General features: G+C 40.8%; 1 protein-coding gene across 12 annotated transcripts in view; it reads left to right on the top strand.

Annotated features, from left to right (window-relative positions):
* Nucleotides 1-15,703, top strand: part of MSI2 (musashi RNA binding protein 2) — a 389,199-nt gene that overhangs the window by 8,570 nt on the left and 364,926 nt on the right. For all 12 annotated transcript variants that reach the window (XM_043531405.1, XM_043531404.1, XM_037880473.2 and 9 more), the window contains 2 exons: nucleotides 346-430; nucleotides 4,479-4,520. In XM_043531405.1, the coding sequence (XP_043387340.1) occupies nucleotides 346-430; nucleotides 4,479-4,520 (127 nt within the window). The remainder of the gene's footprint in view (nucleotides 1-345; nucleotides 431-4,478; nucleotides 4,521-15,703) is intronic.

Below are 15,703 nucleotides of genomic sequence, written 5' to 3'. Positions count from 1 at the left end.
CAATTTTTGCTGGGTACACTTTGCAAACAGTTGTATTTGTTGTTTTTTTGTTTTTAAAGTATCTTTGGTTTCCCCTCTCTCTGACGGTGATCACAACACCCCAGTCCTGTGTGCTCCAGTTTAAAACAAAGCATGAAGAGGGGGTTGAAAGGTGAAGGGGAGGTGGGATTGGAGAGACCTACATTATCTCCTCCCTTCTGAATCTGAGATATTTTTCAGTGGGAGGGGGCAGATGGGGAAAGGAAGAAACTGTTATTTATTTTTCTTAGGCTTTTTTTTGTTTGTTTGTTTTGGTCTAGCTCTTATGTTCTCTTCCCCCACACCTTGTTCTTTGTCTCATTTCAGAGGCTTCGGTTTCGTTACGTTTGCTGATCCGGCAAGTGTAGATAAAGTATTAGCTCAGCCCCATCATGAATTAGATTCCAAGACGGTATGTTATGTGTGTTGTTGTTTTAATGTGTCCTTTATTTCCTGCAATGTTATGACTGTGACAGGCTTATTTAAAGGGACAGTGCCCTTTTTGTTTGGTTTGCTGGAGTTGCAGTTTTTGGTTTTTTTTTTTTTTTTTAAAACTCAACATAAAACTGTCCCTGAGCGAGATGTTCATTCTGATCGTTTTTCAGATTTCACTTTTAACTTTGAAAAGCTGTCACTTTAAAAAAAAAAAAAAAAACAACAACTTTTTTTTACCATCACTACAAATCCTGATCATGATCCTCCAGCCTCACAGTGAAATTAACAATATCATAGAGTAAAAAACTAACTTTTTTTGAGGGGTGGGGTGGGAAGAGGAATGGTGTATAAGTAAAAAAAGAGGCCACTCTTGGTAGGAACTTTTTTCTTTTTTTTTTTTTTTTACACCTTATTGTGGGAGTTGATGGTTTACCCTTGAATGACACACGTTTCTGAAGTTCTTCCAATTTCCCCTTTCTCAAAGTAGGTTTTTTTGGAGGCAAGGGGGAGGAGGGTGTTGTGAGACTTACAAGATAGTGTAGTAAAACGGTTGGGGCTCTTTGGAGGAAAGGTGCTACAGAAGCAAAAATAATAGATTATCATTTTTGCGAAGCTTTTCACTGTAATATGTCCCCAGTGGATCATGCAGGAAAATGCACAAAAGAGTCAGCCAATTTGTTACTTTTTTGCTTTTTTTTCATATGTAAATTACATGACTTGCCCCACATGTTACATTTTCAGTATTGGATCTGGCAGTGGACACTAAGTGTTTATGCAGATAGACCCTAGTTTTAATTCTTCTCTCAGTGCTATGCCAAAAAGTGGCATTTGGGTCTTGTTACTTGGTTTCAGTTATAAGCCTCAGCAAACTTAGAAAAAAGGACACTAGTAAAGGTCATTATTGCTTTTGGTACAGTGCTGTCTGAAAGGGACAGAACTTTGGGAAGGGACGAATCTTCTTGGTTTAAGTGTCTGGCAGAACATCTGCTAAATGTGTAAAGTGGTTTTTGTTGTTCGTAACTGTCTTTTATGGTACATGTTTTGGATCTTAAATGTTTTCTTTCAACATGAGTGTTGATGGTTGGCGGGATTATGTTTTAATGCTGTTAAAGACTTATTTTGTGACGAATATAGCTAAATAAAGAACAGAACTGAACCCGACATGAGTGCATGATATTTTCTTTTTTTTTTTTTAACTTGCATTTTAAAAAATAACTCTACAGAAGCAGGTGGAAAGTAGTGTTTTAATTTGCCCAGCAAATTCTGCTGGGCTTGTCTGAACACGTAGCTCATGCTTTCACATTCCTTAATAATTTGATTTTAGGTTTAATCAGATATGGCAAGATAACTGATTCAACTGAACTCTGAGATTAAGCTCTCACCAGATTTCTGCTATACAACTGTATCTGGATTTTTTTTTAACAAAAAGAATAAGTTTAGATAAGATAAGGCAGGCAACATTTCTTGAACTAGATTAAAAAACAACTACAACCTAGAAGCTCACCCAGAATTATTATTGATGATTTCTTACCTCCTTCCCTTAGCCCTATGTTGCAGTTTAGTCACTGGAATGTATTTAATTTGCTCCTGGGCAGGGGAAGGGCAAAGAAATAGACAAAAATAAACTTACATCAGATTTGATTATGCTGCAGTGATTGATTCTACTTAAACAGAACCCACCCATGAAAACAACAGCATTTTTCAAAAAGTAAGACCAGCCAAGTTCTCACTCAGCCATTTATTTGTAGACATATGATAGTAACTGTTCTTTAGTATAACATAGCATTTGACTCTGTTTCAACGTTCAGCACAGGAGGCAGATCAGATCGGTTGGGTATTGGCATGGAAACGGCGCTCTTGTTGCGTTAAAAGCTTTGTTTAGGTAATGGCCATTCATATCAGAAATAGTATTATAGTCATTTCATAGAGGACTTGTAGATACAGTAAGTAGAATTGTATCTAACTAACTAATTTTTTTTTTGGTAGAAGTTTTACTTTGTTTTTGCTGGTGGTTTCAATAGTTGACAGGGATGTGCAAAAGGTACGGATTTGCCATGCTGATTGTGTGTTCCCTTAAACGTGTAATGACGTTTCGCCAAAAGTTTCCCAACGAGAAAAATTAAGTTATTTGAACCTAATATTTTCCTTGTGGTGTAAAGACCCCTTTGCTTTGAGAACTGGCCTCCGTAAACTGAGTATTTGTGCTTCAGAATTTGGTGGCTGATACAACTTTTTGCCAGTGCCAAACTTTACAATAATGCCATTGTGGTGTGATTGGAGTCTATTTAATTATCTTTCTCTTTTTGGTAACTTGTTTTTAAAAACAAACAGTATAACTTTGGAGGCTGATACAGAAATGTGCGTAGCTGTTTCTGCCTTTGGGTATCTCAATGGAAAATCCACACCTGTTGTATTTCCCTGGTAGACAAGTACCTAGTCAGTGCTGAATATATTTGTAGATAATAATCTCTGTGAAAAAGGGTAGCTTTCTAGATAAAGGATTTGACTTTTTTATATTTTTTGAACAATAAAGTGGCATGTAATCACTCATTTCTCAGGTATATGTTTAAAAAAAACCCACTTCTATATAACATAGAGAAATTAATTTATGAATTGAGTATTAAATGATTGTACCATTTACAATTTTGACATTTTAGTTGACTAAAACTACTGGTACATAGGGTGACGTGGTGGGTTACCTGTCAGTGACATCACCATAAGCAACATCTGATAGCATTAGTTTAAAAACCCTCAACTCCTTGTCCACAAAATAATCTTAAATTAATATTCCCTTAAAATAGTTTTTATTTCAAAATATCCTTTAACAAAGCCAGGATCTAAGTTGGATATATTAAAAAAAAAGTAACACTGGAAGCTGTTAAATGTTACTGCAGTTATACACATGGTTTTTCCCCTTAAATCATCCATTTTTCAAAACTTTTTATTAAGGATGTGTTTATGAGCAAATGCTGCTGAAAGAAGAGGAGAAAATTCAACAGCATATAGACCTTTCATTAGTTTTTTTTTTTCCTTTAAAGGTAGCAGTTTGAGGCATTATTTTGTTTACAACAAGCCATGAATCTGGTGGTGTGTATTTTTTTGTTTAACACCTTGAATGGCAGGAAACAGTGGTCATTTAAAGCCATCTTATTTTTAAGTTGCTTTAAAATTGCCAGACTGGCTTGTTGAACTGGGGACCTGCTTTTTTTTTTTTTGTGTGTAACTTATGAAGTAAAACAGACAGTAAACCTGCATCTAAAAATAAGGTATCAAGGGATGAAACCATGGTTTTTTATTTCTGTGGCAGTCAGCTTTCCCTTTTAAGATTAGTTTAGTTAGCTCCTTCATAGAAAGTCTGCATGAATCTTTTAAGAATGTGGTTTCTTCTAGGTTTAGCACTCATATGGTGTGCTTTTTTTTTTTTTTTTTTTAACCCTTCACGGATTTTTTTTTTTTTTTATTGCCCACCTGTGTCCTTTGATGTCAACTGTAAAGCAAATCAGTTAGGAATGCAATTTATAAAAAGTAATCTTTGCAGTTGTTTTAGCAAGATAATTCTAATAATTTAAAAGTAAATAATTTGGATCAGTGTTTTGTATCTTTTTATTGTGGGGGGGATGGGGAGCTTTTTTTTTTTTTTTTTTTTTTAAAGAGAACCCCCAGGGGCATGTGTTGAAAGCTGAACAAACTTGCAGATTAAGATTGTGATCCAAAATGGAGTCCATCTCTATACAAATCTACAGAATATGCTGGTAATATTTAACATCCAGCTCTTGTTGGAGAGGCACAAGCCCAAAAAGTAGTACAGAGCATCTTGTATACCATGTAAGTTGTAGTATAGAATGCACTAGATATCATTTACAGACCAGATCAATTCAGTCCCACTCTAAATCTGACCATAGTCCATTAGCTCCTAAATTGCTCTAGAAGGTCCAGTGTGCTGAATTTTAAGCCTGAGAAATGAGGGATTAATAATTCAATGGTTTAAAAAAATTAACGTGATTTTCCCCATTCTTTTCCCTCAGATTGACCCTAAAGTTGCATTTCCCCGACGAGCACAGCCTAAGGTAAGTAGGAGGATCAATAATAGGATTTTAGGCACACAGAGTCATTGTTGCCAGGCAGTTCAGGTTTCAAACAGGGAATTGGCAATGAAAGCTTTTAAAGCTGGAGCGCATGGCGTCTTAAGGGTATCAGCATATGGCTGTGAAACGACAGGAGAGCTGCTTTGTGCGATATTACATGTCTCCAGTTTAACTGTCTCCTTACGGAGTCCCAGTCATTTGTGCCAGTCTGAAGGAGTCTTAGCTTTTTCTCATTGTAATGGGAGAGCATTGCTGTGTTACTTACAATTGTTACAGTATTTTGTACCATATGTTGCTACAGTATTTATGAAGAGTTTTTGGTTTAAGTGCAGGGTTTCTTGCTCGTTTCAGGCTGAGCTTTGAGCTCCTTGGCTTTGATGGATGGGAATAAATCTCTGCCCTCATGCTTTGTGAGTTTTCTTTTGTATAACTTTTGAGAGGTGTTTGGGCACTAATAAGTGGTGGGTAATGAGTTCTTGATTGGTATGAAGCTCTGAACTTTTATGAGCATTGGGTATGCCTTTCCAAGAAGGATGAACAAAGAGCTGTAAGTCTTTTATCCTACTAGTCTTATTGGATAGTGACCTGCTCCTTATAGGGCATACTTTGTTATAATGTGGTCAGTTTCCATGTTGGGACAGACACTTTAGCCATGTGCAGAGAAGCTTTCATCTGCATGCTATCTCTGAAATATATCTTGGTACCATTGGTGCTGGAGGACCTGTTTGTGGAATTGAAACAGTTCTTACTATTTAGAACTCTGTTTTGCAAAAGCAGTAGATCAGTTTTTCAAATTCCAATATGCAATCAGTTAACTTGACTTTCGAAGTCTGAGTCTGAAAAAGAGTTTCTACAGTTAACTTTCCTCTCTTTTGCTTTGTCTCCACTGCAAAAACTTAATTCAAATGGTATACAACATTGATATATATTAAAATCAACCTGGATTGCTTCTGTATTCTGTTCTAGTCCTGCCCCCTCATTAAGAAGTGGGGGTGGGGAGGGAGGCGAATAGGAAGCTGTAGACACAGGCGAAAAGGGAATAGTGGTTGAAATTGGTGGGTAGAGACTGCCTAAACAAGTTTAACTGAATATTTTTATTGTACATAATCCCTCATGAGAGCGAGCAATTTAATAGTGCATGATGTTATAACATTATATACTGTATAAAGCACACATCCAGAAGAAAATGTGTAATTTAACAACTCTGGGCATATAGCAAGAGGAGTAATAGCAATTTAAAAAAAAATCTACATGCAGAAATTAAAACTAAACAAATGTACTTAAACCTTTCCTTGAGGGCTCTTACTTTCTTAAGATGTAGCTAATGCTAATTAATGACAAAAGAGGGGGCTGGCTTATTTCTGTACTAAGCAAAGAGTTTTGTGTTATGTAGGGTTTGATAGCTTTGGGATTATGTTGTTGAGTAGTGCTGTGTTTCACACAGTGCATTCCTTAAAGCTACAGAAGTCCTAACTAGTCTTGAAATTAAATTATGAAGGTCATCTTGCCTCATAATATGTTTCCCCTGCACCTTTTCTTTTTTAAAGCATCTTTCAATTTCTAATTGTCTTCTGTTACCAAAGCTGTCTGTACTGTCAGTATTGTTTGTTTGCAAAAGCTTGTAATGATGATAAATGAGTATTATGGATCTGAGTGAGTTAATTTTTGATTGTTGCCAAAAATATTCTTCCACATTAAAGATCTGAATGCAAAATCAGGTCATCTTTGCCAAGTGGATTTTTTAAAAAAATCTTGATAGTAAACATCTCTAAGTTATGGGGCAAATGATGGAACATATGTAGGCTTCCACTCTTAGCATGAAGCCACCCTGTATGGAAAGCTAAGCATATTTTGCTTACATCTAATCCTGATTTTTATTCAGTCCTCTTTAATAATGGATTCAAATTTTTATTTAGCAGGTTGTGTTTTTTAGTTTTTCTTTTAAAAAAAGGCTTAAAATTGGAAGGAAACACACAGTAAATTAGTTGCAATAAAGAACAGATTTAATATTAGTGCTGTCATAATATTCTTTAATACATCTTATAAATAAAAACCTGTTTTGACCTGTTTTTTTAAATTAGCTGTTGAATTAAGGCTTTAGAGTATAGCAGTTCGCCTGTCCTAGTTGAGCAGTAAATGTTCAGTGTTAAAATGCAACTGTGCTTCAATCGAATTAACTAGTTGATGCTTGAGTCCATAGAGATTAATGCCGTTAATGAAATGTCTACCTTTTTGTGAGTTTTTTCTCAGTAGTTCATCTTCCTGTTATGTTTAGTATCATATCAATTCTTTTTTGAAACAGGAGCTTTTTGCGCTCTAAAGTGATTGTTGTTGAAATATATTGGTGGAAGCTGGTGGAATGTTCCCCGTTCTCAGTCACAAGTAACATGCAGCAGTGCTCTCCTCACCTCTCTGGCAGTAGGCCTTTTGACCTGTCGAGCCAACCTTCCGAGGTGGCGTGTTGGGCTGTTCAAAGAGTGAATTTACTGTTGACGTTCTGTCAGCGCAGAGATGGAATATGGTAACATTAGGATTATGTGCGGCCCTTTGCCAGTTCACGTACTTAGCTTATTTCTGCACTTAAATTATTTTTGCGTCTACGAATTATTTTTTAAAAGGTTTTTTTTTTCCGCCCCTTGTGATGCTCCAATCAAACGAATGTTTAGAGGTGGCCAATTGCTGCCTTTCAAACAGGGTTGTGATAACACATTTTCCTTTGGGCTCCCTTACCTGTGTCTTCAGGATTTGACACCTCAGTGATGATGCAGATCAGTTACTGAGCGAGAAGTGGCAGGCTGTAACAGCTGAGAATTCTTCCCCTCTTTTGTAGAATGACCGTAGCAGATCTCTAGGCATTTGCTTCTAATGGATTACACCATAATGTGTAATCCTACTCTTCTTGTGAAGGCTAGGGCAACTTGCAGCCATTGTTTTAAGAAATTTTGCTGCCGGGGTTTAAAACTTGTTGAGTCTCTAGAATCTGGCTAATACTGAGATGAAGGAAATAGACAAATACAGTCTTGCAGTTGCTGCTGTTACCCGGTAAAAATTCTGATTAACTTCCAGCTTCTGAAAGGAACATTGAAATAATGGAGAATTTATAGCATTACTAACCTGAAAATCTTTTAAAAAGAAAACAATATGTACCTGGGAGAAAAAAAACCAAATTCTTTCATTCCCATTGTTAACAATAAGGACACTAACAGTTGAGGGTTTTTTAGAGAGAGAGAGAAAAACCCTATTATCCCAACCTCCGCATTATCCGAATCTCTTCCTTGTTCCCCGACAGGCCTGTCCACAAGACAAATGCCTGTGTGCAACCCCCCAGTTTGCCACCCTGCCCAGCTGTCAGCATGCAATTCCCTGACACCTGTGCCCAGTTGCCTGCATGCCCATCTCCTGCCCACACCTTACCTCTTGGTCTGTTCGGTGTCATATTTTAGGCTCTGGCTGCTGCAGCAGCCCCCCCGAGTGCCCTGGGGACTACAGCACTGAGGTGCCCAGCTCCCTTTTCAGCAGGGCCTCTGTGCTCCCCAGGCAGCCTGCAAGAGCCAGTGCTGGGGCGTGCACCGAGCTGGGCAGCTGCAGGAGGAGCCTGGGTGCTAGGGAGTCTGTTGCCTTGCTGTTACTGCACATGTATAGTGACAGCAGGGAAGTCCAGCTGTTTCTTGTTGAAAGGCAGAGCTTGTTCGATGCCCTCTTGATTATCCAAATGCCTGTTTATCTGAATAGCACAGGGGACATAGATTTTATTCAGATAAACAGGAATAAACTCTGTGTGTGTATGTACACATTTGCAGAAATTACTTTACTTTATTAAGTGGCGGGGGATAAGATAACGATCTCATTTAATTTGCTTCTTCTGTATTTTCCAATGTCTGGGTCCTTCTTTGTCTCTCTTGGAAAATGTGAAAAGCATTGTATGAAAAAGAGGCAGACAAGTTTCCAGTGGAAGCTTGACATCAGTGGGGCTACTCATGGCAGTCATGTTATGTGCCCAAGTGTTCAAAGGATCAGGCCTTAGGGTACAAACACTTGATATCAGGGTCCAGTGCTGCTTGTTGTGAATAGTCCTAGCAGGTGGAGTAGATCGGACCACTCGCCACAGGGAAGATTACGTATCAAAACACTGTTGAGTGTAACCTGCTGACTTAAGTGTTATGTTTTTCTCCAGTAGATGGTCTACACAAAGGACAAGCCTACTGTTGCTGCCAGCTAGTGGAGTTACTCCTTCAGCTCAAATAGTAGAGGCTTGCGCTCTTGGTGCTGAATATCCTGGGTTCTGTGCCTGTTGTCAACCCAGAGTGGAGGTCATTACATTTTCAGGATTGTATTTCAAATTAAATAATGCCATCCACAGATGACCTGGGCACATCATCCCAGATGACAGTTCAGTTGCAAAACAGTGAAAAGATTTTAACCTGAGAGGATTTTGTGTGTTGGTCTGGATGCGCCAGGGAAGCATGTCTCATTTCAACCTTTTAAGAGAGCGTTGAGCTTTATTTAAAATAACCTGACAGAGCCTTATTTCAACCTTGGATGCTATTCAGTGGACAGATTGTCAGCTGATTTCTTGCTTTGAATTACTGTGTGCAAATGGGCACACATGCTTCTGCGTGGGTAGGTAGTCTCCCAGCTAGCCATGTAAGCAGGCAGATCGCTGTCTGGGCATGTGGAACATAAGCGTGTAATCACGCACACCCTCCCCTCCCCTCCATTCTGATTGAAAAGCTAAATTTTGTAGCCTTCCCTTTCATTTGGATCATGCATTATTAAACTCTAATATATTTACTAGTTATTGCAAAGCAGTAAGCAGAGAGCATGTCCTGCCAGAATAAATATACAGGCTAGATTGTCAAGCTGTCTAGGGGGTTTGGATGCCTACCCCCCTTTAATTTTAATGGAAATCAGGTGTCTAAGTCCCTTGGACAGCTGTGTAAATCCAAGCCGGATTGTCTGTTTTCTTATACAGCATTCACCTTGCAGTGGCATTATGATAGCCAAGCATTTGGTGGTGGTTCCTGTTGCACTCTGTTCTATATGCTCCGTGATTTGCCCCACTGCTTCCCAGCGTTACTGAAGTAAAGGGTGAGAGGTGGAATTTGCTGTATTTTTCACAAGAATGGGAATTAAACACACGAGCAGAACTCAAGACTCTTCTCCCTTTCTTCCCCACCAGCCTGTAGTGGAGCAGCGCAGTCAGACTTGTTCCTTGTGACTTTCTTCCTGTTTGTAAATGGACGAGAGGGAAACGATTCCTTTTTTTTGGGTCACTTTTTTTTTTTAAAGTAATAAAACTAGTACTTCTTCTCCAGCTGTTCCTTGTGCATGCTGAGTAGTGTGAAGTCGGTGCTCAGTAAAGCTGGTAGGCTGCTAGTGGCCAGTTCCTACATAGCCTGTTCAATGAATGCTTGTGTAATCCACTTACTCTGGGTAACCCAGATGAATTTCCCCAGCCAGTGGATGCGTGTAGCCCATACCCATGAAGCATGGTGCTCTGTCTCCCTCTATTGACAGCTGGGCCACACACAGTGGTGGATGAGCCTGCTACAGCCTTGCCGGACGGAGCTAGATCTTTTCGCTCCAGCAGTTGAGGCTCACAGTTTAAGATCCAGAAGTCCCAGGTTCAAATTCAGTTGCTGATGACCCATCCAGGATGCAGCATCAGCCATGCTCTTTAATACTTTTCCCCTCTGGTTGAATGAAACTGAGCAATGCACGTTGAAGCTTTACATTCGGCAAAATGTCCCGGGCTTTATCAAGGGTAGGGTTTTTGAGCTGGGCATGTGGCTTTTTTTGTTTTGAGAAATAAACATTTCTTTCTTCTCCCCAGGCACAAAGTAAAACACTCCAATTGTCTATAATACCAAGAGACTGTTGTGAATTTGGGTATAATAGATGTCTCCCCGTTATCACTGCCTAGGGATGTCTTTTGTGTTTGTAAGCTCTTGGGAGCAGGGACTGGCTTTTTGTTCTGTTTGTACAGCACCTAACAAAATGAGGTCCATGCCTAGGGCTCCTATTTGCAGTGACGATGACAATGTACTTATGTTCCCTTTGACTTGCTGCTAACCAGTTGGAGATGACTGGATTGGGTTCCTTTTTGGTGGGCTTATTCCTTTCCTGCCCTTTTCTATACCTCCCCCCCCCCCCTCCAGTTTCTTCCAAGACACCTTTTTTTTCCCCCCTGCACCAGCCTTTGGTGAGGGTGAGTTGGGGACAGGGTGTGGAAGAGGGAGAGGTGAAGAGAAGTAGGGTGGCCAATACCCTGGCATGTTTCACTCTCTCTCCAAATTGAGTACGTGTTGTCTGCAAAGTGCTCAGCATTTTACAGCCTGAGGGTAGATCCAGTAATGACTGATCTATAACCATCAAATTCATTTATTTGTCACTGCCAGTGACAGGCCAGTTAATGTAATGGATTTTTTTTTTTTTTTGGCTGTTGACTCTGGTGATTTTCTCCCAAATGTTGTGAAATCCAAGACATTAGGGGAATTTGACTTTTTTTTAAGAGGAAAGTTATTGAAAAAGCATAGCAAAGTGTATGTAGAAGATAGAGGTATATGATGAAGGGGGGAAAAAAACAAGCTCTTTGCCCAATTACTGTATATCTAGATGCCCTTTCAGTTCCTAATAGTTATTTATTTATTATTCTTTTACTAGATTTCAGCTTTTACTGCTTTTAAATAGGAAGGTATTCTGGGTCATATAATAAGGGGAGGAAAGGCACTTAAACAGAGTCCATCAGCTTAGAAAATCACACTTCTGTCTGAAAATGTTTTACGTGCTGTTACAAGTAACTGCTAAGATTGCTATGGCCCTAAATCAGCAGTCTGTCCCTATTTAGTGAAGAAATTGAGCACATGCATAAGTCCCATTTAAATCTGTCAAGCACGTGCATAAGTACTTTGCTGAATCGGGGTGGATTTAAAGAGCATTCTTAAATGGATTTATTGAACTGGGGAGCCTAGAACAGGGATTAGAAGATTACTTTATGCAGTTGACAGTACTTTGTGTATAGTCAGTTTCATGACTTCTCTTGTAAAGTTGCCATCAGTTTCACTTGTTTTCTGTGGGTCTCACCCACAGGGAGACCTTTATTTAAAGGTGGGCGGGGGGGGGAAGTGTTGTAAAACCGCAAAAACTGGCAATCTGATGCAGGGGTAGATGTAGTATCTGACGTTCCTTTTAATTTTTTAAAATAATTGACGGGCTCTCGTTTAGCCTCCAATCCTGCAGACGCATCCCATCGTGCTAAGCGCTGTACAAACACAGAACTAAGAGACGGTCCCTGCCCCAAAGGGCTTCCAATCTAAGTGTGAGACAAGAAATGGATCCAGGCAGATGGGGGAGTGTGAGGAAACAATGAAACAATAGCGATCAGCATGGCAGGCAGCACACTGTAATCGCTTGAGTAGTTGCATTGACTTCAATGGGACTATTCATGTGGTTGAAAGGAGGCACAGGCTTAGCTTGTTGGCAGGGATTGGCGTTTGAGAATGTAAACTGTTTGGGGCAAGGACTATTCTGTTACTAATGTATGTACAGTGCCTAGCCCCATCCTGACTGAGGTCTCTAAGGTACTATTGCAGTACATATTCTCAAGTAGACCCGTGTTCCTTTAATCCAATCAATTTGCAATATCGATAAATACACTTCACACCCTGGGATTTCACTGCTTCCCCTCTCTCCCGAATTCTTTATTGTCTGAAGTGTTGCCTTCATTTTTCTTGATTGTAGAGAAGGTTTCAAGAATGTACTAAATCACTCCTATCCTGCTCCGTGTTGTTGGGCTTTCCTAGATATCTACACATGGCTATGTTGTTGCAATCCAGTAGCTTTCATTTTTAAAGACCACGCTTTGTAAACTAATTACAAAGCAAGGCCCTGATCCTACAAAGATTTGTGCGCATACTTCGCTTTACAGTCTCTGAATAGTCCCATAGAACGCAGTGCATAAAGTTAAACATAAGTCAGTGTTTGCAGGATGGTGGGTTAAGTGTGTGTAGGCAGGGATTGGGGGGGGGGGGGAAAGGAAGGGGTGGAATAACAGAGCTAGAATGCATCTGCCCTCTCCATCCCCCAAGCAAAGACTTGCATTAATTTCCCAAAGACTCCTGTGTACAATAGAGAAGAGGCTTCAAGCTGACTGAAGGGGCAAAGGTCCAAGAAAACTACTGTAGCAAAAACTGATGCTGAGTGACGGTAATGAGGGGACCAGGCAGGTGGGAGGGAAAATGGCGTGGGGGGGGGCAGAGACTAATACCTAGTGAATTAAGTAGTTCCCATGGTTTAAAGTTGTGAAGGCTTGCTGGGTTTGTTTTTCTCTGCGTGTGTGAATGATCTGAGATGGGACTGACCTCATTTCTACTGCTGGATCCAAATGCCGCAGAACTTGGGCAGAGTTCTGGTATGGATCCCGGCTTTGTGAGTCAGATCCATGTGTATTGATAGGAAAGTTTGCATTCTTTAGCTAGGGCTTTTGGCTGATTGAAGCACAAAATCTTGGACAACTCCCTTCAGTTGCCCCCTCTTAGACTTGTTAATAAGATTCCCCGCCTCCTCCAAAAGCCTTGGTCACAAAATCAATAGGCATTTTCCCATCTATATTTTATATCCCCACTACCTGTCTTAGCTTGAGTTTGTTCTATGCGTCACTTTTGCATCAGGGAGGAGGATGAGGGACATGAGGCAAAAAAGAGGCTCTGAAAATCCCAATTTCATATCCAAACCAAAAGGCCTGACAGATTTTTCAGCTCTTTAAATGCTGAAGCAAACAGAATGCTTCTTAAATAGAGAACTACTAGGAGACTTTGTAACAATTGCTATATAAATATTTAGTTTTTCGGAAACTTCCTGAAGGACAATTTCAGATCATGTATAACTGTGCAAAAAAGTTAAAAGAAACCAACCAAGCTGAGCTTTCACTCTGTGTCTGTGGATGTCTCAAGCCTGTGTTGTGAGTTAGAGATAGTGTCTGGGGCCTGCTTTGTTGAAAAAGCTTGTCAGTTTAAAATCCTTAGCAATAACAAATGTTTTTTTTCATTGGTCACACTAGTGGAATAGGCCAGTGCTGGGGAACATGTCATTAGCAGTTTTTCTGTTGCTCTTGCTAAAAGAATGGAAAGTTCTTGGGAGAATAAGCCCTTCTCAGGCACAGTATACCATGCAGCTTGCCTTTTGGGCATGGGCAAGTTATGAACCACTTGTCTCTCCTCCACCCTGAATCTGTGGTATGTAACAATAGTATGCTGGTATTCTCCTCCTCCGTTTATACAGCATATCTCGTGCAGGAGGATTCCAAAGTGCCGCAGATGAATAGAGGAAATGCTTCCCTTGCCAATGAAATGCCACCACTTCTGGGGTTGGGCATAGCAGATATTCCAAGGCCCCTAACTACACTACACACTTGGTGAAGCCAGGAAAGGAAGGAAAAACAAAATAAAGCTGAAGTTGGAATTGAAAGTTGTACGCCGTGCAAGTTGTACTCTGTGAAAAGCTCGTTTGTGGAAATCAGCTGCACTGTCTGCTGAGGAACATACATTTTGCATATAGTGTCTTGACCCTGGGATTCTCTAGAGGGCTTAGCATTCAGTGGGAAGGAAAGTTCTATTTAACTATATTACAGTAGCATATGGAGGTCCCGACTGAGATCAGGCCCTATTGTATCATACAGACATAGTAAGAGACGGTCCTTGTCCCAAAGGCAAAAGATTGGAGGGGAAACAGGCCTGCAGGCAGTTAGGAGTCTAAATACCTTTGAGGATCTAAGCCTGAGTGTCTTGCTCAGGGTCGCATGGCGTAGCTGGGAATAGAACTCTGGTCTCTTGAATGCCAGTTGAGTGCTCTAGCATGCTCTGTCTTTTTCTGTATGGTATGTTTGATACAGGCCATGTTTATGGGGAGATCCTGTGTCCATGAGCAATGGACAAGAAATGCATTAAAGAAAATCGCACCAAACTTAAGCTATTTCTATCGTTACTATGGTGCTGCATTGATTGAAATACTCAGTTTAAAAAAAAAAATCAAAAATTTATACTTAGGGCCCAAACTGTTGCCGGTGTTGTGTTGGGCTGTGACTTGTAACTGCTAGAATCACAAGGTTGGTGGTACAACGGGGTTTCTGAACAGCTGCAGCGGTAGTGAGACATAGGGCGGGAAATTAGATAAGGGTAGGGTAGACCAGAGCAGTGTGAAAGGTAGTTTGTGGTATGAGTTATGGCTAATGCTTGTCACATGGTACAAGCTAGTGTGGTGACTGGGGAGACGGGCTTGCACCAGTTGAACTGGAAGAGTGGGTGGAGAATAACTCAAGTAGTGCATTGTGATGTGGGGACAAATCCAGTACCCCACCTGAGTAACCGTGGCGGGGGGGTAATGTCTACACTGAAGTCATGGGGCGGCTGTAGACACACCTGTGCTAGCTGTAATCTGGCTAGTTTGGGCACCAGAGCAGTGAAGCTACGGCAGCAGGGTCTTCAGCATGGGCTTGCTGCCTGGGTAATTACCTAGGGTTTGGGGCAAGCTTGTACAGAAGTCCATGAAGCCCCTTACTGCTCCAGTACCGGAGCTAGCTAGATTAAAGCTATCTTGTGTACGTCCACAGTGTGACTGCAGCGTAGACGTACCCTAAGGTGAGCGCTAGAGAGACAGCATGCCTCCTCCTTTCCAAGTGGTGCTGGGTTCTCTGACCGTGCTATGCCCCCTATGGAACTGAGCTGTGTGCCACGTGGGGCCACGCCTTCTACCCCTATCTCCACATAGGCTGACTTCTGGAGTCCAGCTTTTTCCCTTGTCCAGCAGGACCACACCACTTTCACTGCATGGTGCCTTGTCATCTCCACATGCTCCACCCATGGAGGGTGGCTGTAGTCTTCTGTTTTATGCAAACCAGAGGTATCCCCTAGCCGGCCTGAGTTTGGGTGTCTTGATGCACTTCTACAGTGATGCACGGAGCACTGGAGACAGATGACGACATAGTTGTTTGTCCTAGTTTCTCTTTTGGGTATTAGAGTGGGGATTTCCTGGCGTAGTCAGTCCAAGATTCTGGTGGGTGGACGGGTGGTGGTGGTGGAAGGGAGAGAGATTTTCTTGCCATGGTATTCGTATGTTTTTAATTCCTGACTCAATTAGTTTCATAAACTGTGATCAAAGTGGGAGGTTAC

The sequence above is a fragment of the Chelonia mydas genome, chromosome 17 (genome assembly GCF_015237465.2).
Source record: "Chelonia mydas isolate rCheMyd1 chromosome 17, rCheMyd1.pri.v2, whole genome shotgun sequence".
NCBI lineage: Eukaryota > Metazoa > Chordata > Testudines > Cheloniidae > Chelonia > Chelonia mydas.
The sequence above is the reverse complement of the archived record's forward strand: the minus strand, read 5'-3'. Positions and strand labels throughout refer to the sequence as shown.